This window comes from Macaca thibetana, chromosome 11, assembly GCF_024542745.1.
Source record: "Macaca thibetana thibetana isolate TM-01 chromosome 11, ASM2454274v1, whole genome shotgun sequence".
Lineage (NCBI taxonomy): Eukaryota > Metazoa > Chordata > Mammalia > Primates > Cercopithecidae > Macaca > Macaca thibetana.
The window spans coordinates 81,070,851-81,091,684 of record NC_065588.1 but is presented as its reverse complement, the minus strand read 5'-3'; the positions used below and the strand labels follow the sequence as shown (position 1 = coordinate 81,091,684).

The 20,834-nt window shown below is 33.9% G+C and overlaps 1 protein-coding gene and 1 pseudogene across 3 annotated transcripts in view; both read left to right on the top strand.

The window, feature by feature from the left end:
- SLC6A15 (solute carrier family 6 member 15) overlaps nt 1-20,834 on the top strand; it is a 70,029-nt gene that overhangs the window by 1,938 nt on the left and 47,257 nt on the right. For all 3 annotated transcript variants that reach the window (XM_050746642.1, XM_050746641.1, XM_050746640.1), the window contains exon 2: nt 18,611-19,093. In XM_050746642.1, the coding sequence (XP_050602599.1) occupies nt 18,805-19,093 (289 nt within the window). In that variant the 5' untranslated portion in view covers nt 18,611-18,804. The remainder of the gene's footprint in view (nt 1-18,610; nt 19,094-20,834) is intronic.
- LOC126931943 (uncharacterized) lies at nt 16,897-17,045 on the top strand (annotated as a pseudogene).

The window sequence follows — 20,834 nt, the reverse complement described above, 5'->3', positions numbered from 1 at the left end:
CTTAATGATGGACTAAATTTTTTTTGAACAGTGTCAGGTTTTGAAGGGAAGGCGAGGGTTAAAGAAAGACACACACACACACACACACACACACACACACACACACACACACATAGAGAGAGAGAAAGAAGGCGGCTCAACAGCAAATTCAGGCTTTCTGTCCAGCATAAAACCTACAGAAGTGGGGGACCCGGCTAATGCCAGAGCCCGCTGCCACTTACAGGCTGGGTCAATTTAAAGGTATGGGCAGAAGGGATCTGAGCAGTACGGCTTGCTGCCCGGCGGGATATTGATAAGATGCTTCCATGAAGAGGCGGTTCTGGCCCTTGTTCCGGCGGAATGTCGTTCTGGTGTTCAGGGTGTTCCTTGGACCTTTGTCCAATAAGATATGATAGGGATGTCTCTTTAGTTGGGCCTTTGTCCCCCTTGTGGACAGTTGGTTAGACGGGATGTTTCTCACAACTCGAACCCCTGTGAAATGTTTCGCTTTGACCAAGGTCTGCAAAACAGCAGGGAGCTTACAGCATGGTGCAGTTTGGACTAATAAACAGTATGTATTTTTTTCTTTCATATTAAATTCAAGATATTCGACCATCAAAATCTGGTGATTTTATTTTTGTGGATTGTTGCCTTTTCATGGAATCATCAATGATCCATGTGTATTTGTTGGAGTAAAACATATCCCAACAAATTTAAAACAGAATTTATTAACCATTTTTCTCCAAATAAAGCTTTCTCAGTCTTTTTTTTTTTTTTTTTTTTTTTAAGGATGACAGGAATGAATAGGATTTTTAAAGAAAGATAATACTTTACTGTTGATAAGCTTTTTTCTTTCTGATTGCACATTATATACTTGATTGAAAAATTATTTTATAATTCTAATATAGTTAACTCAAGATATAATATTTTAATGGAATAAATAAAAGCATTTTTATATGTTTCTAGGAGATAAGTACTCTATCACTGAATAAATATGAAATAATACAGAATCTTAAAACTGGATAACAGTTATGAGAGATGCCAATAATCAGATGAGATGCCTTCCTTACCACCTACTGAAACATTTAAAATAAGTCAGACTAGTTACTAAAATCTAAAGTCCATATTCATAGTTATTACCTTACCCAGTGATCATAGTTGAAATTGTAAATATGCTTCTCCTATCATAAAATAAAATGTGTATGTGATAGGTAAGATATTTGCATCCTTTTTAACTCTGGATTATATCATCTAGGCAATTCAATCATTGACTTAGAATGGCAGACCCAAAAGAGACCTTGGTGGCTATCAAAAGCTCCTAAAAACTTTTCTTTCATTTCTCAGTGGACCTCTCACCTTGTGGAAGAGTATGTGTTAATTCTTTATTACTACATACATATGCATGATAGGATATATTAGTATATTCCTATGCAGCTCTGCAGAGTAGATTTTGAAATGGTTTCTCAGCAGATGGTATTAATAAAAATCCACAGGCATAGTTGGATGCATGAACAACATTCAAGGTTACACAGCAGGAATCATTAGATTTATTTCCCCCTTACTTATAACACTACTCTTCTTTACTAAATAATTTTTGATATATTTATCTGCTTAAGTATTAACTTTGACCAGTAATTATCATCTCTTTTTCTGTGGACAACAAGCCCTAAAAATAAACTGGGATATAGGGCAATTTTAAATGCATAGTATCACTTGACACAGGGCAGAGTTGTAAGTTGTGTTCAGCCTTGAAGGTCACTTTATTTCCTTGTGATTAATGTGCTAAGGTATCTTTTCACATAAGATTAATTGATTTTTATTTTTAAATAGAATGCATACTTTGGGAACTTTTTCACCTATCAGATTGGCAAAGATCAAAGAGATTATTTGTTATACAGAAGAGGGCAGAAGAAAGAGGGTACTCTCATGCATTGCTGGTGATAGTGCGAATGGACACAATTTTTATAAAGGGCTATTTGGTAATATTTATCAAAACTATAAGAGCGTCATACCTTTTGATCAAGCTATTCCAGTTCTAGAAGTTTATTCTACAGATATGGAGATGCAAGATATACAAAGTAATTTGTTGGAACATTGTAGTAGCAAATTCTCAGCGGTGATCTAAATATATGGTATACCTATACCAAGCAATATCATACAGAAGCTTTTCTAAATGAAGCTATTACATTGAGATCAAAAGTTTCGAAGAATTTATTTGAGTGAAAAACTAAGAGGTAGAATTATGCACATCGTAATTGTGTAAAAAGAAGCAGATTGGGGGCTGGTGGGGAGAAAACACATATTAGCTTGAATATATAGAGAGTGTTTAAGTGTGTATACACACACATATATATATATGCTAGTATATACAGAGAATATTTATTGAATATTTTGATTACTTATTGGGAGGTACAGATGGTACAGTATATTCTAGGGAGGAAGGGTAGGAAGATATATATATTTCTTTACTCTGTGCCCTTTAATACCATATTATAGTATTCTGTATTCAAAATATAAATACATAAAATATTTTAAAGTGAAGACAGAGGCAAATGAACACCTTTGGTAGAGTTTTATTCATTCATCATATGCCATGGAATTCATAAGGTACAAAAGTCAATAATTATTTTGACTACTCCCTGATTTTTGTTGTTGTTTCTGAATTTACAAGAAAGTTTCCTCTTTCCAGAGTTTTAGTAATAAAATTATATTGCAGAAGCATATTTAGTACTTGATTCAATAAAGTTAGCCAATTATACCAGCAAAAAAAAAAAAGGCATAATTTTAGCATGTTAAAAAAAGTCTTGATTTTGAGATGGGAGTTGAGTCCCATGTAGTTGGTAAGAAATAACACAGAGTTCTTGTAAGCTCTTGACAATATAACATTGTGTCATAACATTTACACAATATATATAACATTTTGCAAAAATAACATTTTGTAATAACTATATGAAAACTTCCTAATCAGAATATTGACATTGATACAGTCAAGTTACAAAAGAGTTCCATCACATAAGGATTCCCTGTGTTGGCCTTTTATAACCACAACCACTTCACTCCAGTTCCCAGGCTCTCCTTAACTCCTGGCAACCTCTAATCCATTTTCTCTGCATCCTTGCCAGAATTTGGTTGTCACTATATTTTGGCCATTCTGATAGGTATATAGCAACATCTCATTGTATTTTAAATTTGCATTTACCTAATGGCTAATAATATCGAGCCTCATTTCATGTGCTTATTTGTCATTCATGTATTATATTCAATGAAATGTCTGTACCTATTTTCTTATTTTATTTATAATGGTGGGTTATTGTTTTTTTTTTCCTCCCGAGTCTGGCTCTGTCGCCCAGGCTGCAGTGCAGTGGCGAGATCTCGGCTCACTGCAAGCTCTGCTTCCCGGGTTCACGCCATGCTCCTGCCTCAGCCTCTCGAGTAGCTGGGACTACAGGCGCCCGCCACCACGCCCGGCTAATTTTTGTATTTTTAGTAGAGACAGGGTTTCACCGTGTTACCCAGGATAGTCTCGATTTCCTGACCTCGTGATCCGCCCGCCTCAGTCTCCCAAAGTGCTGGGATTACAGGTGTGAGCGACCGCGGCTGGCAACAGTTGAGTTTTTTTTTTTTTTCCCAAGACCAATCTTGCTCTTGTGCCCCGGGCTGGAGTGCAATGACACGATCTTGGCGCACTGCAACCACCGCCTCACTAGTTCAAGAGATTTCCCTGCCTCTGCCTCCCTAGTAGCTGGGATGACCGGCGACTGCCACCACGCCCGGCTAATTTTTGTGTTTTTCCTAGAGACGGGGTTTCACCATGTTGGCCAGGCTGGTCTCGAACTACTGACCTCAGGTGATCTGCCCGCCTCGGTCTCCCAAAGTGCTGGGATTACAGGCGTGAGCCATGGCGCCCGGCAACGGTCGGGTTTTAAGAGTTCTTTATATATCCTAAACACCAGTCCTTTGTGACCTTCAAATATATTCTTCCATTTTTAAGCTTTTTTTTTTTTTTTTCCATCCTCTTAACAGGTTCTTTCACAGAGCAAAAGTTTCAAATTTCGAGGCCCAGTTTATCAGTTTTTGTGTTGCTGAATCCTGCTTTTGTCATGTCTAAGGGTTCTTTGGTTAACCCTAGATCTCAAAGATTTAATCTGATGATTTGTTTCTTAAAGTTTTATATTTTCCACCTAAGTTTGTGATTCATTTTGAATTAATTTTTCTATAAGGTGTGAGGTTTAGGTTCAGGGTTATACTTTTGCCTAGGGTTGTCCAATTATTTCCAGAACGATTCGTGGAAAGAGCTATTTTTTTCTCCATTGAAATTGCTTTGGGACCTTTATCAAAAATTAATTGGGCATATTCTGTGCACTTCTTTCTGGGTAGCCTCTTCTGTTACATTCATTTTTGGCTATCCTTTCACCAACCTCACATAGACTTCATTACTGTAACTACATAATAAGTCACGAAATTGGAAAGAATCATTCCTCCCACTTCATTCTTCTGTTTAAAATTGTTGTAGCTCCTCTAATTTTTTGCCTGTTCATATAAATTTTGAAATAATCTTCTTTGTAGAAAAATGTCACTGATATTTTGATAGGAATTCATTTAACCATATATCAATTTAGGGAAATCTGACATCTTTCCTACGTTGAGTTTTCTAATCCATGAACATGGCATATCTTCCCATACATTTAGATCTTCTTTCATTTACTTTATCAGCACTTTGTAGTTTTCAGCAAAAAATGTACCATCCAGGTTTTGTTACATTTTTGTGTAATTATGTCAGTTTAATGATTATAAATGCTATTGCATTTTTAATTTGTGTCCACTTGTTTATTGCTAACATATGGAACTATAAATGATTTGTGTATGTTTACCTTGTATTCTGTGATTTTTTTGTACTATTATTCTAGAAGGTATTTTTGTAGATTCATTAGAATTTATAATATAGACAATCAGAATGTCTGCAAAAAAATTGAATACTGTATTATTAACATTCATATAACATCCTTGAAATGACCAAAAAATGAACATGAAGAACAGATTAGAGGTTGCCAGGAGTTAAGGAGAGCCTGGGGACTGGAGCAAAGTGGTTGTAGTTATAAAAGGCCAACACAGGGAATCCTTATGTGATGGAACTCTTTTGTAACTTGGCTGTTCTTCCTGATTTATGTGACTTATACATAAATTTGTAACTTGACTCTTCTCCTTTCTTGATTTATGTGACTTATACAGTTAGCTTTCTGTATCCTTAGGTTCTGCATCCACAGATTCAACCAATGCAGATGTGAATCTAATACTTGTGGGATGCAGGACACGCAGATGAATGTGGGACTTGAGCATTTGAGGATTTTGGTATTTGTGGGAGGTCCTTGAACAATGCCCCTTGGACGCTAAGGGGTGACTGTAGTTCCTTCTCCTTACCTTATGCCACTGCTTAGAACTTCCAATACTATGTTCAATAAGAGTGTGAGAGTAGATGTTTTTGTCTTGTTTCTTATCCTGAAGGAAAAGCATTTAGTTTTTCACTGGTAAATATAATGTCAACTGTAAAATTTTTGTAGATGCTGTTGATCAAGTTGAGAAAGTTTCCTTCTATTCCTAATTTTTGACCATAAATGGATATTGAATTTTGTCTTTTCTGGATCAATATAGTCATGTGATTTTTCCTCTAGTCTGTTATTATTGTATATTACATATTGATTTTTGAATATTGCACCAACCTTGAATACTTAGAATAAACCCTACTTGGTTATGGAATATAGTTTTTTTATATATCGCTGAATTCTGTTTTCTAACACTGTGTAAAGGAATTTTGTGTCTATATTCATTAGGAATATTGATCTGTAGTTTTTTATTTTTTACTATGATCTTTGCCTGGTTTTGGTATCTGAGTAATACTGCTTTCATAAAATGAAATTCGAATTATTCTATCATCTTCTATTGTCTAAAGAGATTGTGTAGAATCGATGTTAATTCTTTTTTAAATGTTTGGTAGAATTTTCCAGTGAGATTTCTTTTGTGACAGTTTTAAAATTATGCATTCAACTTCTTTATTAGTTATATAGCTATTAAATGATCTATTTCTTATTGGCTAAGTTATGGTAGTTTGTGTTTTTTAAGGAACTGATTGGTTACACCTAAGTTACTAAATGTATGTGTGTAGAGATTATGTTAGTATTCTCTCATGGTCATTTTGATGTCTGCAGATTTTGCGGTGATAATTCCTATTTCACTTATGATTTCCAAGATGCCTTAAGCATGAAATTGACTATATGCATCTTTACATATGATTCACTGAATGTGGCTTGGAAAGTTAATACCTATTTTGTGGTTAAAATAAAATCACTGTGTGTATTTAAACACCTAAACCACATATCCTCTACATAGATCTAGCCACATTGTGAAGATTATTGGACAGTATTTTAAATTTCAGTAAAGTTTGTTTAATTTTAGTTAAATCCAATACATAATCTTATCCATAGACAAATGTTTCAGGTATCTATTGCTACACAACAAACCATTCTACAACATAGTGTCTTAAAATAATGACTTTTTAAAATCATTCTTCTGTGAGGTGGTTGGGCTCTTTTGGATGGTTCATCTGTTCTGATTGGTGTTACCTGGCAGTTCAGCTAGGGTTGGAATATCAATACCTTTTTTCCTATGTCTGGAGCTTCACCTCAGATGATGGTTGCTTGAGACTATTTCTCGCTCTCGCTCTCTCTCTCTCTCTCTCCCCCCCTCTTTCCATGTGGGGTTTTAGCGGGAGAAGTAGACTGTTTTATATGGTGCCTAGCTTCCAAAAGAGGGAAAGCAGAAACTGCTGAGCTTCTATAGCCTTGGAACTTGCATAGTTTCACTGCTGCTGCCTTCTGGTCAAAGCAAGCTCAAAGGTAACCCAGATTGAAAAGAAGGGAAAACAGCCTACTATAGCAAATAACTATGAAAGATCCAATAACATTTTATAAGGATTTATGAACAAATAAAACATATTCAGTGCCTTTAAATTATTATTTTTAGAAAACATAGTATACATTAGTTTAAGTATGCCTCCTAAAGATTGGTCTAGTTCCTACTCCCTGACATCTGTAAATGTTACCTAATTTGGAAGAAAAGTCTTTGCAGATAAAGTATTTGAGATGAAGATATGATTTCAGAAGATCCAGATGGGTCCTACATGCCATGACAAGCATCTTTATAAAAAAGATGGAGAAAGATATTAGACTGAAGTAGAAAGAAGTAGGCAATCTGACCACAGAAACAGAGAATGGAGTAATGAGGCCACAAACTGAGGAATGCCAGCAGCCACCAGAAGCTGGAGAAGGCAAGGTTCACACTCTCCCCTAGAGCCTCCTGAGAAAATACCGACCTGGTAACACCTTGATTTTGGTTGACTGAAACTTATTTTGGATTCTTTGGTCTCTAGAAGTATGAAAGAATACATTTCTGTTGTTTGAGACATTAAATTTGAGGTAATTTGTTAAAGCAATCTTCAGGAAATGAATATAATGCCTAAGTCTGAGGTGTTCTTAATATGTTAATAAAACTTTGTTTTAAAAACTTTTTCTCTACTTCAGAAATCTTTAAAAGAATTTTGAAAGATTGTCTGTCTTTGGTTCACAGAAGTCAACAAAAATATACTCCAATTTATGGAAATTGCTTTATGATTATAATTAATTTTGAAATAATTACAATTTCACGGAAGGGTGCACGTGGAGGTCTGTGCACGATTTACTTGACTTCCCCACCACTTTAACATCTTATATAAGACACAGTACTATATCAAAACCAGCATATTGATGCGGCATAATCCACAATATGTCTATGTTTATAGCTCTATGAAATTTTATAAAATGTGTACCTTCTTGTATCCCTTACCACAATGAAGATAGTAACCTGCTACTCTTTTATAAGCACACCCACTTACCCTCTCTGTCCCTAACTCTTCAAACCATGGATACCCTCTCTGTCCCTAACTCTTCAAACCATGGATATGTTCTTCATTTCTATAATTATGTTATTTCACAAATGTTATATAAAAATTGTTATATATGTATTTCTTTGAAATTGACATTTTTATATTGTTTTCACTGAGTATCATTTCCTTTAGGTACATGCAAGTTGTTGCATGTATCAGTAGTTTTTTTTAATGCTGAGTAGTGGTTCATGGTGTGAATGTAGCACAATTTAACCATTCACCCATTAAAATGCATACTGGATAGTTTCCAGTTTTTGACTATTATGAGTAAAGCTGCTATGGACATTAGTATAAAAGTTTTGTAAGTCTTATTTTATTTTTCTGTGATATATCCCTGAAATATAGTTGCTGGTTACTATGAGAGGTCTTCATTAATGTTAAAAGTAACCAAGCTTTTTTTCACAGTGACTGTACTATTTCACATTTCCACTAGCAACATGTGATTGATTTAGTTTCTACATGTCCTCACCAATATTTGGTGCTATTACTTTAAAAAACAAAGTTTAGCCATTCTGGCAGGTGTGTTATTTATAGTCCACCTTTTGGGAAAAAAAGTATATATTTAATGAAGGATAAATTGTGACTTGGTATTGTTATTTGTAAAAAAATTTTTTTCCTTTCCTTTTGATTGGGTCTATAATTTTTTATTTTATAGCTCAATGCAAAAATTTTATGTAAAGGGGATATAATTTGCAAAAAAAAATCATATTTTTCTTCAAGATTATTATTTCAGTATTTCACCAAATCTCTTGATGAAAGTTTTTTTCTCTGTAATTATACCATAACTATAAACTAATCAGCATATGGTGACAAATTTTCTTGAGCATTACAATATGGTCCAAATTTTGATTTTTTTTGGATGGTCTTTATTTTTGTCCTATATTAGAGAATAGAAAAATGAATTGCATTTGAATCTGTAAATAATTAATTCCATATTCAGATTAGTTCATATTTAAATAAAACTTTTTTTTCAGTGAAGTTTTGAGTTGTCAAAGTCAGGGAGATAATTTACTGGTGTTCTAGTGCTTTATTATAGAATATGAAGCTTGTGACAAATGCCAAAAATTAGCCAGTGCAGACATCTGTTTGAGTCATCCATCATTTATGTCAGATGCAGATACCTACCTGCTACTTCAGGTGTTTGCATATAATTAAAATGTAATATAATTTCAAAAGAGATTGTAACAATGGCTTGGGGGGTACAAAGTTTTGAAAAATGGAACAAGAATGGCAGAAAGTATTGAGTTAATTTTGTAGTGAACATATTATATAGCAAGACTGGTCAAGATAAAAACAAAGAAAAAGACCTATTACCAATATCAGTAATAAAAATGAGATAAGGGCCGGGCGCGGTGGCTCAAGCCTGTAATCCCAGCACTTTGGGAGGCCGCGACGGGAGGATCACGAGGTCAGGAGATCGAGACCATCCTGGCTAACACGGTGAAACCCCATCTCTACTAAAAAATACAAAAAACTAGCCGGGCGAGGTGGCGGGCGCCTGTGGTCCCAGCTACTCGGGAGGCTGAAGCAGGAGAATGGCGTAAACCCGGGAGGCGGAGCTTGCAGTGAGCTGAGATCGCGCCACTGCACTCCAGCCTGGGCGACAGAGCCAGACTCAGTCTCAAAAAAAAAAAACAAAAACAAAAACAAAAACAAAACAAAACAAAAAAAATGAGATATGATGGCAAATTCTATATATGTTTTAAAAACTGTGGAATATTATAGAACACTTTATGACAATGAATTTGGCACCTTACGTAAAATGGACAAATCTCTCAAAAAGATGGCTTACCAAAAGTAAAACAAGAAAAGGCAAATCTTAGTAGCTGTATATCAATGAAATAAATTGAATTTTTAATTTAAAACATTTTCAGAAAGAAAACCCCAAACCTAGATGGTTTGGGTTATTGGTGAGTGCTGGCAAACTTTTAAAGAAGAAATAAAACTAGTTCTACACAAATACTCTAAGAAAATAAAAGAGAAATCATTTTAAAGCTTTCTAAGACACCACCAAAACCAGAGGAACAAAATAAATTTATATATATATATATATGTATATACCCACTTTCCCATGAATGCAGTTGAAAGAAAATCTATAACAAAATATAGCAGATTTTAGTGATGTATTAAAAAGTAATTCATCATGACCAAGTGAGGTTTGTTTCATAAATGAAAGATTGTTTTAAGATACAAAAGCAGCGAATATGGGATACTACATATCAATAGATGAAGAACTCATATGGTTATCTTAATTAAGGCAAAAATAATTTGTCAAAATTTACCACAATAATTCAAAATAACTACCACACTGAACTAGGAATATAAAGTAACGTATCTAAACTAATAAAGGGATCTATGAAAAAATTGCCCAACTAACGTTGTACATAGGGGAACATTGACTACTTTTCAAGTAACACTGAGACATAAATGAAGATGTTTGCCTTTAGCATATCTAGTCAATATTTTTGTGGATGTCTTAACCAGTAAAATAAGTCAAGAGAAAGATATAAAAGTAAACAATTATACAAATGAAAATTAAATTATCATTATTAACTGATGACATGATTATGTAAGTGGAGGTCCTCCAGAATCTTAGAAAGATACAAAACTTGATTTAGCATCTTTGTGGGCAGAAGCCTATATTAAAAATCAGTTATATTCCACATAATAGCAAAATATAATTGAAACCTGTAACTAAGAAAAGAATTTGCAGTCATACCCCAAACACACATTAATCAGAGATAAATTTAACAAAAGTTGTGTTAAGACCAATACAATGAAATCTCTGAAGCACTGTTGAGATAAATTAAAGGCATGAAATAAATAAAAAGATACACCAAGTTTATAGACTGGAAAACTCAATTGGTTAGATGTTAGTGTTCCCCAAATAGATCAATAAAATCAACGTAATTCAATTTTAAATCCTAGTAGGCTGTTTTTTTTGTTTGTTTGTTTTGTTTTGTAGTGGAAATTGTCAAGCTGATTTCAAAATATATGTGGAAATCAAAGAACCTAGAATAGGTGAAACAATCTTGAGAAAGAACACAAAAAGCAAAATGGTTGGGGTTAAGAACCACTGAGATGGAAATTTATTATCATGGTTATAAAAATTTTGGATCTAGTTTTAAGTGCTTCAAAATGGATTTATTTTGAAAAATATATGAAGATAACTAAAGCAATACAAAAAATGAGAGCTTGAGAAAGAGGTAAATACAAGTTCAGGGTTAAATAATATGAAGTTCCCAACATATTTGTGTATTTATGTTCATATACAGAGATAGATGAATGGAAATATAGCAGTAGTTTTTATTCATAATTGGTGTGCCATTTGGGATTTTTTGCAATCTGTAGAAACTTACGCTGGATAAGAGGCAAAAGAAAAGTAATATTGGCAGCCACAGGAGCTCAAAGAAACAATGGGGTGCTTGGCAATGAAATGGAAAAGGACAAGAATGAAAATAGTTCTGAAAACCAGGAACCAAAGTCCATGACTACAGCAGTATTTACAGCCTGGGCATAATGCCTTTGATGGAATTGGATGACATGCCTACTTTTTTAGTCTCTTTGTGCCTCTCCTCAAGACTAAAACTCAAGGGAGGTGGAAACTAAGCAGATGCTGAATTTTTTTCAAAGATAGTGGCAGTATTTTTTTTTCCTCTCTACGCATACCCTTTGCAGTAGGGTTTTGTTGCCCCTTCCATCAAAAAGTAAGGTTTATCTCTACTCTTGAATCAGCATGGACTTAGGTTTGAGACTTTCTTTGGCCAATGAGGCATTAGCAAATGTGAACTAGAGAGAGGCTCCAGTAGCACTTGTGCATTGGACTCTTCTTTTTTTTTTTTTTTTTTTGGCTACGGTTGGAAATCTGAGCTACAGTATGAACAAGTTGCAGCTAGTATTTTGGAGAGATTACTTATAAGCAAACCAAAGTGCTCCATCTGATAGCTTGCCTTTTGCTAGAATGTCAGTTAGACCATATTAGACCACCTCCTTATAACTGACAGATCACTGCAGTGCAGGACCAAATTCAAGAACAACTGATCATGTAAACCTGATTCACACTGCTAATCCAGAGAATCATGAGCGAATTAAACTGTTTTTCAAAGCCACTAAATAGAGAGAATATTTGATGTGCAGCAATGGATATCTGAAACAAACAAACAACAAAAAAGTTGTGTTAAGGAGAAAATTAAAACATGTAGCATTGGCTCTGGACTTAACATTGTCCTTAATATTACAGAAGCATATACAACAAATCAGTTATAGTCTTGACTATAGTCAACAAATCACTATAGTCTATAGTGTTGTGATAATCATAGTAATAAAAGAGAATATATTGAGTCCTCTCAGTGTGCTAACATTGACTTTATGCACTTTTTTAGTAGATAAGTATATTATTGTTCTCATTTTATAAATGAAGAAACTGAAGCACAGTTTAGTAACTTGGCCAGGGTCATAAAACCATAAGTGACAGAGTTACAATATGCACTCAAGATAGTCTCTTTCTAAAATCTATATTTAAATATTTGGGAATAATACATGTCTTTTCACATCAACACATATTGATTCTTATAATATCACATTACAATTAAATAGGAGAGATTATATGAACACATGAAGAGCTTAAGGTCATTATCCTCTTTTACATAATAAGGTTTTTTTTTGTTGTTGTTGTTGTTGTTTTTAAGACAGATCTTACTCTGTCACCCAGGCTAGAGTGAAGTGGTGCGATCTCAGCTCACTGCAACATCCACCTCCTCGCTCAGGTGATTTTTGTGCCTCAGCCAACCAAGTAGCTGGGACTAAAGGTGCTTTTTTGTAGTTTTTGGTAGAGATGGGGTTTCACCATGTTGGCCAGGCTGGTCTCGAACTCCTGGCATCAAGTGATCTGCCCATCTCAGCCTTCCAGTGCTAGGATTATAAGTGTGAGCCACTGAGCCCAACCAAGTCATATTTACACAGTATCTATTACTTCCTACATGAAAGATGAGCATATTTTCACACTTTTATTTCTTTTTCTCCTCTCATTTCAATTTTTGCTTTTATTTTTATAATTTAATTCATAATTGTCCCCTGCACATAATTTCTATAAAATGTAAACCATATCTCCTTGTTTAAATTAATGTTCACTTCTATTCTTTAACACGGCTCCTCTTTACTAAGATCTTTTACTTTGTTTTCTCTCTTTGGCTAAATTTTATGATTATTTAGTCTTTCCCTCCATTCCCCACTCCTTCATCCCATAGGACTCATCATTTCTCTCATGCATAGGAATATTTGCCTGTGGCTTTTATAATCGGAATACAAATTAATTGGGTATAAAATTGGAAATCACGTATTTTTCTCTTAGTTTTATTGAAATTAATGAATATTATGAGAAGTGTTTTAATTTCATGTATTAATGAATATTATGAGAAGTGTTTTAATTTCATCTTTCTAATTCTGCTTGAAATCCCTCAGAATTCTTTATCTTAGTAATTTCTCAGTGTTTATTCTTCTATATTGTTATTATTATTTGCAAATACAAGTCTTCAAGCAAAACTTCTGCTTTTCTTTTAGTATTTTGTGTTTTATTAATTGTATTATTGTGTTTGGCTATACCAATTAGAAGTTTGTTGGATTACCTTTAGCTGACTTCAGTTTCCATTAGCTTTCTTCTAAATTACTTTAAGATATTTGTACCTTTTCATTTCTTTTTTGTGAACATTCTTTACATCTGTCCTCCATGTCTCAGATATAGTTTCAGTAGTATGTATTCTAGTTTCTGTTGTTTCTTTTTCTATTTTATTTTATTTTTTTTTATTTTGAGACGCAGTCCTGCTCTGTCACCCAGGCTGGAATGCAGTGGCGTGATCTCGGCAACCTCTGCCTGCAACTTCTGCCTCCCTGGTTCAAATGATTCTCCTGCCCCAGCCTCCTAAGTATCTGGGATTACAGGTGCCCGCCACCACACCCAGCTAATTTTTGTATTTTTTTAGTGGAGAGGGAGTTTCACCATATTGGCCAGTCTGGCCTCGAACTCCTGGCCTTAAGTGATCCACCCACCTAGTGCTCCCAAAGTGCTGGGTTTACAGGCATGAGCCACCACACCCGGCCTTCAGTTGCTTCTAATGTGATTTTTAGTCCCCTGATGAATTCTCCCATTTCTGGTGTTCATCCACTTACCTTTTTCTTTCAGTTAATCTTTTAGTTCACTTCCATGAAATTTATTTTAAATAAATGTTTTCTTTGTAACTCTGAAGCATATTGTTTCCCGTGTATATTTATATTCTGTATATGTCTTTTGCTTATGTTTCTTCCTCTGTCCACTATCACCTCTATCTCTCCATTTCCATACACATATTTTTCATTATTTGAAACTACTCATTTTGAATAAGAAAAGTTCTATATTAGAATATTTTTTGACATGGAAAGTAGTGCCGTACAAATGGAGGGAACTGGGGAACTCCACATTTTTCATTTAGATTTATTCTCTGAAAGAGAGGTTGGCAAATGTTTTCAGTGAAGAGTTAGTAAATATTTTAGGCTTTACAGTCCATAACAATAACTCTGTTGTTGTAGCACAAAATCAGCCATAGCAATATGTAAATCTATGGGCAGGGATATGTGCCAATACAATCTTTTTTACAAAATACAGATGGTGCGTTGTATTTGGCCCATGAGCAATATTTTATGGGCATGGATACGTGCCAATACAATCTTTTTTTACAAAATATAGATGGTGCGTTTTATTTGGCCCATGAGCAATATTTTGTTGACTCCTCCTCTATTGTACAGTTGTAGACAGGAGGCTCTTACCAAATAATGATGAGGACATGTATTACAACTCTTCGGTGCAGAGGAAGTGCAGTGAATGATAGTTTGTTCCTCAGTTGATTCTCTGTCACAAAAATGGATGCTGCTAAGTTGGCAGAGGCTGTGCTGTTACTTGATACTGATTCCACCACTGTCCATTTGACTTATCAAGCACTGATACTTTATCACTCTATCTCTCTTCCTGGACAATTCTGTTCATTTCTTCTTCTATTCCCAGATGTAACAATTATAACACATTTTTGGCAATTGCCAACCTCTCTTATGATTTTCTTTTTTGTCTATGTTTATAGACTACATTTATGGACTAAGGTTTTAGGCGGGCTTTTAGAATTTATAAAAATGGTTATCCTTCAAGAAAGTTTCTCTTAAAAATTTGAAATTGATCTGGCTTCTAAATTGTTGTCACTATACTTAGTTTTAATAAATCTGTTCAGAAACTAAATTTATTTATTTACTTTTGGCTGTATGAAACCTGTGCACAAGAAGTGAATTCTTATGTTCAGTGGGTGCATGGTCTTGGAGTAAAAATACAAACAAACTGGGTGTGGTGGCTCACGCTTGTAATCGTAGCACTTTGGGAGGCTGAGGCGGGTGGATCACGAGGTCAGGAGTTCAAGACCGGCCTGGCCAAGATGGTGAAACCTCATCTTTACTAAAAATACAAAAATTAGCCGGGCATGGGGACAGGCGCCTATAATCCCAGCTATTCAGGAGACTGAGGCAGAGAATTGCTTGAACCCGGGAGGTGGAGGTTGCAGTGAGCCGAGATCGCACCACTGCAGTCCAGCCTGGGCAATAGAGTGAGCGAGATTCCATCTCAAAAAAAAAAAAAAGAAAACATCTAATAGTGCTCAATACTTGTTTAGTTATATGATCTTATTCTTTAAACCTTTCAGTTCATTCATTCACAGATGAGTTTAAACACTGATAATATGGGGGTAAGATAAACAATGTCATTCTCAAGGCAATGACTTATTTTCTCCCAGACTTACATGTTATTGTGAATACTTTAATATTAATTACAATTCTTCCCCTATCTTCCTACAGCCACCCCAGAAAGACCAAGAAGTGGGAGAGGGTAAACAAAATAGTAAGAAAAGAGAGCTTAAATAATTTTATTTATAATATCATTAAGGATTCATTATTTTTTTTTGCTCATATTAGAAGGGGAGCTCTTAATGCATGCAAATACTCACTTCAACTCCCTTTTTTAATAAGTATTTTATTATATAAAGTTTGGCTAGAGTTGTTATACAATATCTATAGTATATGAGTATATTCAAAGTGTTTATGATATAATATTACATTTAAAATTTGTTTACATTAGATACTGATTTTTTAAAATAGAAAATATGACCTTTAGTTAGTCTGATCAGAATTTTTAAGTGTAAACTTTGCCAAAGGATATCTTATCTAAATAGGTGAGGATTATTCAGTTGGTGTGTAAAAAACATGCAGTAGTCGCCAGAGGTATTACCTTTTATTTTGATTTTTCTTTGTGTATTATTTTGTTCAAAGAATAGAAATGTATAGAAGAGATATACTATTTTCCACAATAATTTGGGGGAGATTCATGGTTAACACTATTTAAATTTTTTTCTTTTTAAAATGTTGAGTGTTTTTACTATGATAGTATCTCTAAGCTTGGATATCCTCCTTACTTTTCTGTCTGTATGGAAAAAGCAAAAGGAGTAAGAAACCAAAGTTTATTGTGGGAACTGAGGTTAAGAGAGGCATAACTATCAGCTTTTACACAATTAATAAGTTGTAGTGCTAGGACACAACTCCAAATTTATCAGACTAAATCCATGCTCTTATCCATATACCACTTGCTACTATGCCAACTCATTGTATCTTCAGATAATTTAATAAATGTAAATCTTTTTTTCTGGATAATTCATGTCTTACAAATCACAATTTTTTATAGATCCTGTTGTTTTCTTCCAGCAAATACTGTCTAGAAATTTGTTTATTTCAGTTTTTCAATGGCTATATTTATTAATGTATTTAACTAATAATTACTGAGCTGTAGGGGAAAATAATATAAATTAAACAGATAAAATGTCAAACCTCATGAATTATTTCCATATCAAAACCTTGTTGGCCTCTGTGAAATATTCACTGTGATCACTTCTCGGCCTTTTTGCTAAGATCAAGTGTACTATCTGTTCTTATCAGTTTAATCACTGTGGGAAGTTTTACACCTATTCTAGAGATGTGTCTATCAGTCAAAATATTTTGGGAATGCACCTCTTTCACAATTTTCTAAACAATTTTCTCTTAATCTTCACCAAATCCTAAATGAGAAGTGTTTGCTCTTAGGGTGTATATTTTAATTTTAGAAACAACTAAACATCATCCAACCTAAAGGCAACAAATTAGTTACATAGTAAGTTAGGTAATTTTTTTCCATTGGGTTACCCAACACTTTGTCTTGCTCCTTAAGATTGTAGATTGAAATATGATAGCTGTTTTCTTTGACTTTGAATGTCAATCTAATAGCAACTCTCTTAAGAAATTATATTTTATTCCATAAATGAAGGGCAGAATTATTGGGCTACCATTTCATAAGCTTCCTGATCCAGATTTGAAGATAAGTGCTCATATTTTCAGTCACATTTTAACAAGGTGTCGCTGATTTGTAGACATGTCTTGTATACTTACTCGGTCTGTGTCTGAATGGGGAAAAGGATAGGAGATGTAACATACAAATAAAAAAAGGAAAAAAAAAATCCCAAAGTGATTACAGTGTTTTTCTTGAGCTGTTAAGAGACTGATCACATATATAATGTACATTGACCATTTCTCATCTCATTTATACTTTTCCTTATGTTTGGGTATGACCTCACTCCATTTGTGCTCAACTCTAATTTTATCCAACATTCTTGATTTTTCCTGTTGTAATAATGTTGGGTCATTTAAATTCTGCACTATAGTATTGTTATTTGATGTCCCTTTCTCTCTGTTAAATATAATATCCTTAAAAATATGCTTTGTACATTTCATTGATTATTATATCCCATAAAGCCCCATCACAATAAATATCAAACAGGTTGGGTGCAATGGCTTATGCAATATTATCCCAGCACTTTGGGAGGCCAGGGTAGGATCCCTTGAACCCAGAAGTTCAAGACCTGCCTGGACAACATAGTGAGACTTAACCTCTACAAAAAGGAAAAACAAAATTAGCTGGGTGTGGTGGTATACACCTTTAGTCCCAGCTACTTGTGGGACTGAGGCAAGAGTATCTATGGGAGAGGTACAGGCTGCAGTGAGTCCTGATTTTGCCACAGCACTCCAGCCTGGGTGACAGAGTGGGAGCCTGTCTCCAAAAATAAAATAAAATAAAATAAACTAGGTTAAATTTTTAAGAAGAACAATTAATATCAAATGAGTGAATGACAAACATTTGAACAGAAGAGATTATATTTAAGACAAATTTACAGAGTTGGTTTGCAATTGTGTATGTAATTCTATAAGGAAAAAAATCAAGGATATATAAGAAAAGATCTGCTTTAGTCAGGGAGGAAAAAATAAAGAATTAAGAAAAACAGTCCTAAAAGTTTAGTTACTAATGAACAGAATATTCATTATGCATTGGAGTATATCTGAGATTTTTGCAAGAAGGAGGATGTTAGCTAAGAAAATTATATTTGAAGCTCATACGTGCTTTACAATTCTCATACTTATGGGAATATTAAGCTCTGAAATGCTAAAGACAATTACATGTCTTATACTCTGTAGAAAGGGTTTCTATCATAAAAATAAAAAAGAATAATTCTGTATTTTAAATATTTTTCATCATTAAATATAATCACATTTCAACTTATAATTTTACAGGTACCTACAGAATACTGGACATACGGATTCAGAATCCATAAGGCTTTATCACCTTGAATCAAGGATTTATTTGATATCATCCTCGGTCTTCCTATCAAGTAACATTGTTTTGAAAAACAGAATTAACACATTTGCCATAGGGAGTTGGTTTTTTTTTTTTTTTTTTTTTTTTTTAATACTTCCCATACTTTCCAATGCCTAAAAATAGCAAGGTGGTAAAAAGAGAATTAGATGATGATGTTACTGAGTCTGTCAAAGACCTTCTTTCCAATGAAGACTCAGCTGATGATGCTTTTAAGACAAGTGAACTAATTGTTGATAGCCCGGAAGAGAAAGATACAGATGTTGAAGAAGGATCTGAAGTCGAAGATGAAAGACCAGCTTGGAACAGTAAGCTACAATACATCCTGGCCCAAGTTGGATTTTCTGTAGGTTTAGGAAATGTGTGGCGATTTCCATACCTATGTCAGAAGAATGGGGGCGGTAAGTAATTTTTTTAAGTGATAAATTACTGTAGTGAATTGCAATTGGGTTTCTCAAATAGCTCGTATTATTGCTGTGTCTCATTATTTTTGAAACTTTCAATTTCATTGTAAAGCTAGAGAAACCCACTTCTTTGTGGGAAGTGAGCCCAGATATGTTTTCGGATTAGGTTTCTATAGGAGCAGATGGGCTTGCTGTGAATACTCCGGGATCGCTTAAGGGTAACACATTCTCAACTTCTTTCTCTGGAAGCTTATTAAACATCTCTGAATTACTGAATGAAACTTTTCTAACAAATATTGCATCATTTGTGCCTGTCAGTTATTCCCTTTGAAGAATAATCTAAAGCTTCTGATATATGACAATACTGGTGAAGGAAAATAGAGAATTTTCTCTCCATGATTTATTAACTCTTAATTTTAAGTTGCCTCACTCTTCAAAAAATAAAAAATGGTATGTAATTTAGAATAATTATGATCTTCAAATGCTGACAAGAACATTTAAATCCCAGTAGAAGGAATGTAAACAGATAATATAATGCTAGACATTCTTCATCCTTAGGCATTTTATGTATTTCCTTTCCAGTTCCATGGTATTTTGGAACAATGTTCAGTTTCAAAGACAACTTTAAAGAAATTAGCAACCTTAATTTTGAACAAAATTATCTGCAACATCATTGCTATTCTTGCTATTAATATCTGTGTTTGTACTTATAAAGGCTTATTTAGCAAAAATTATCTTAGAAGTCTAGGGAAAAAACTTTACAAAAGAGAAAATTGTTTATGTATGATGCTAGTTCCATAGTATACCAAAATCAAACTGAATTTAATCTAACATTGGATTGAAATGTTATTTTATATATATGAAATATTATTATTTATGTACATGTACATGCTGTTAAAATAAATGTGGCTGAAACCAAAATACTCCATATGCCATGCATTTCAGGACACAAAGTATATAACAAATATTTTGGTATTTGATTCTAGTTTGTGATAATTTCATTGACTGGGCAAAAATATGGTTTATTTTTAATATAGTTGTAATCTACAAACCCTGCATCAAATAAAATAATAAAACCCATGCGTATGTAAATTTTTTCCTGGCCACTGAAACATGAAACTCTAAGATGTTATGGTGACAAAATATGTTTAAGATATCTTTTAGTTAATTCAAGTAGGCACAAAACAAAAGGTTTGGAAAACATAGCCCATTTGGCAAATCTGCCTTAGAGGTAAAGATCGATACATAGAGTCAGTGATGCACTGTGCATCCCTATACTGAGCAGTTCCTTAGCTAGCCAGTAACCTGACACATGAATTATTTATCAAGTCAGCTGTAAGCAACTATGTACTCTCCTGCTTTTTGTTTCTCACAAATCATTCCATTTGCCAAGACTAGCAGAAGATCAATTCTGGTTTTGAGACTTTTTTGCCTTGTAAATGGTATTGACCACACTGTTAAAGAGGATAGCTGATTTGGCTAAAAAGTCAGGTTGACTTCCATTTCGTACAATTTCTGTCTTGCTGGAGAGTGCTGAAAGATTTTATATGTAGTAATGGGTTCTTAGCAAAAATGGCTCCTCCTTCTTATTTCCAAATGTTAAAAAAGTCAAAATATCTTTCTAGTATTATTTATTTTCTACTAAATGGAAATATTAGAAAGCAGTACTATACATATTATAAAATACCACCTGATTTTTCATTTTAGAATGGTTGTTACAGTACCAAAGATTGCACTC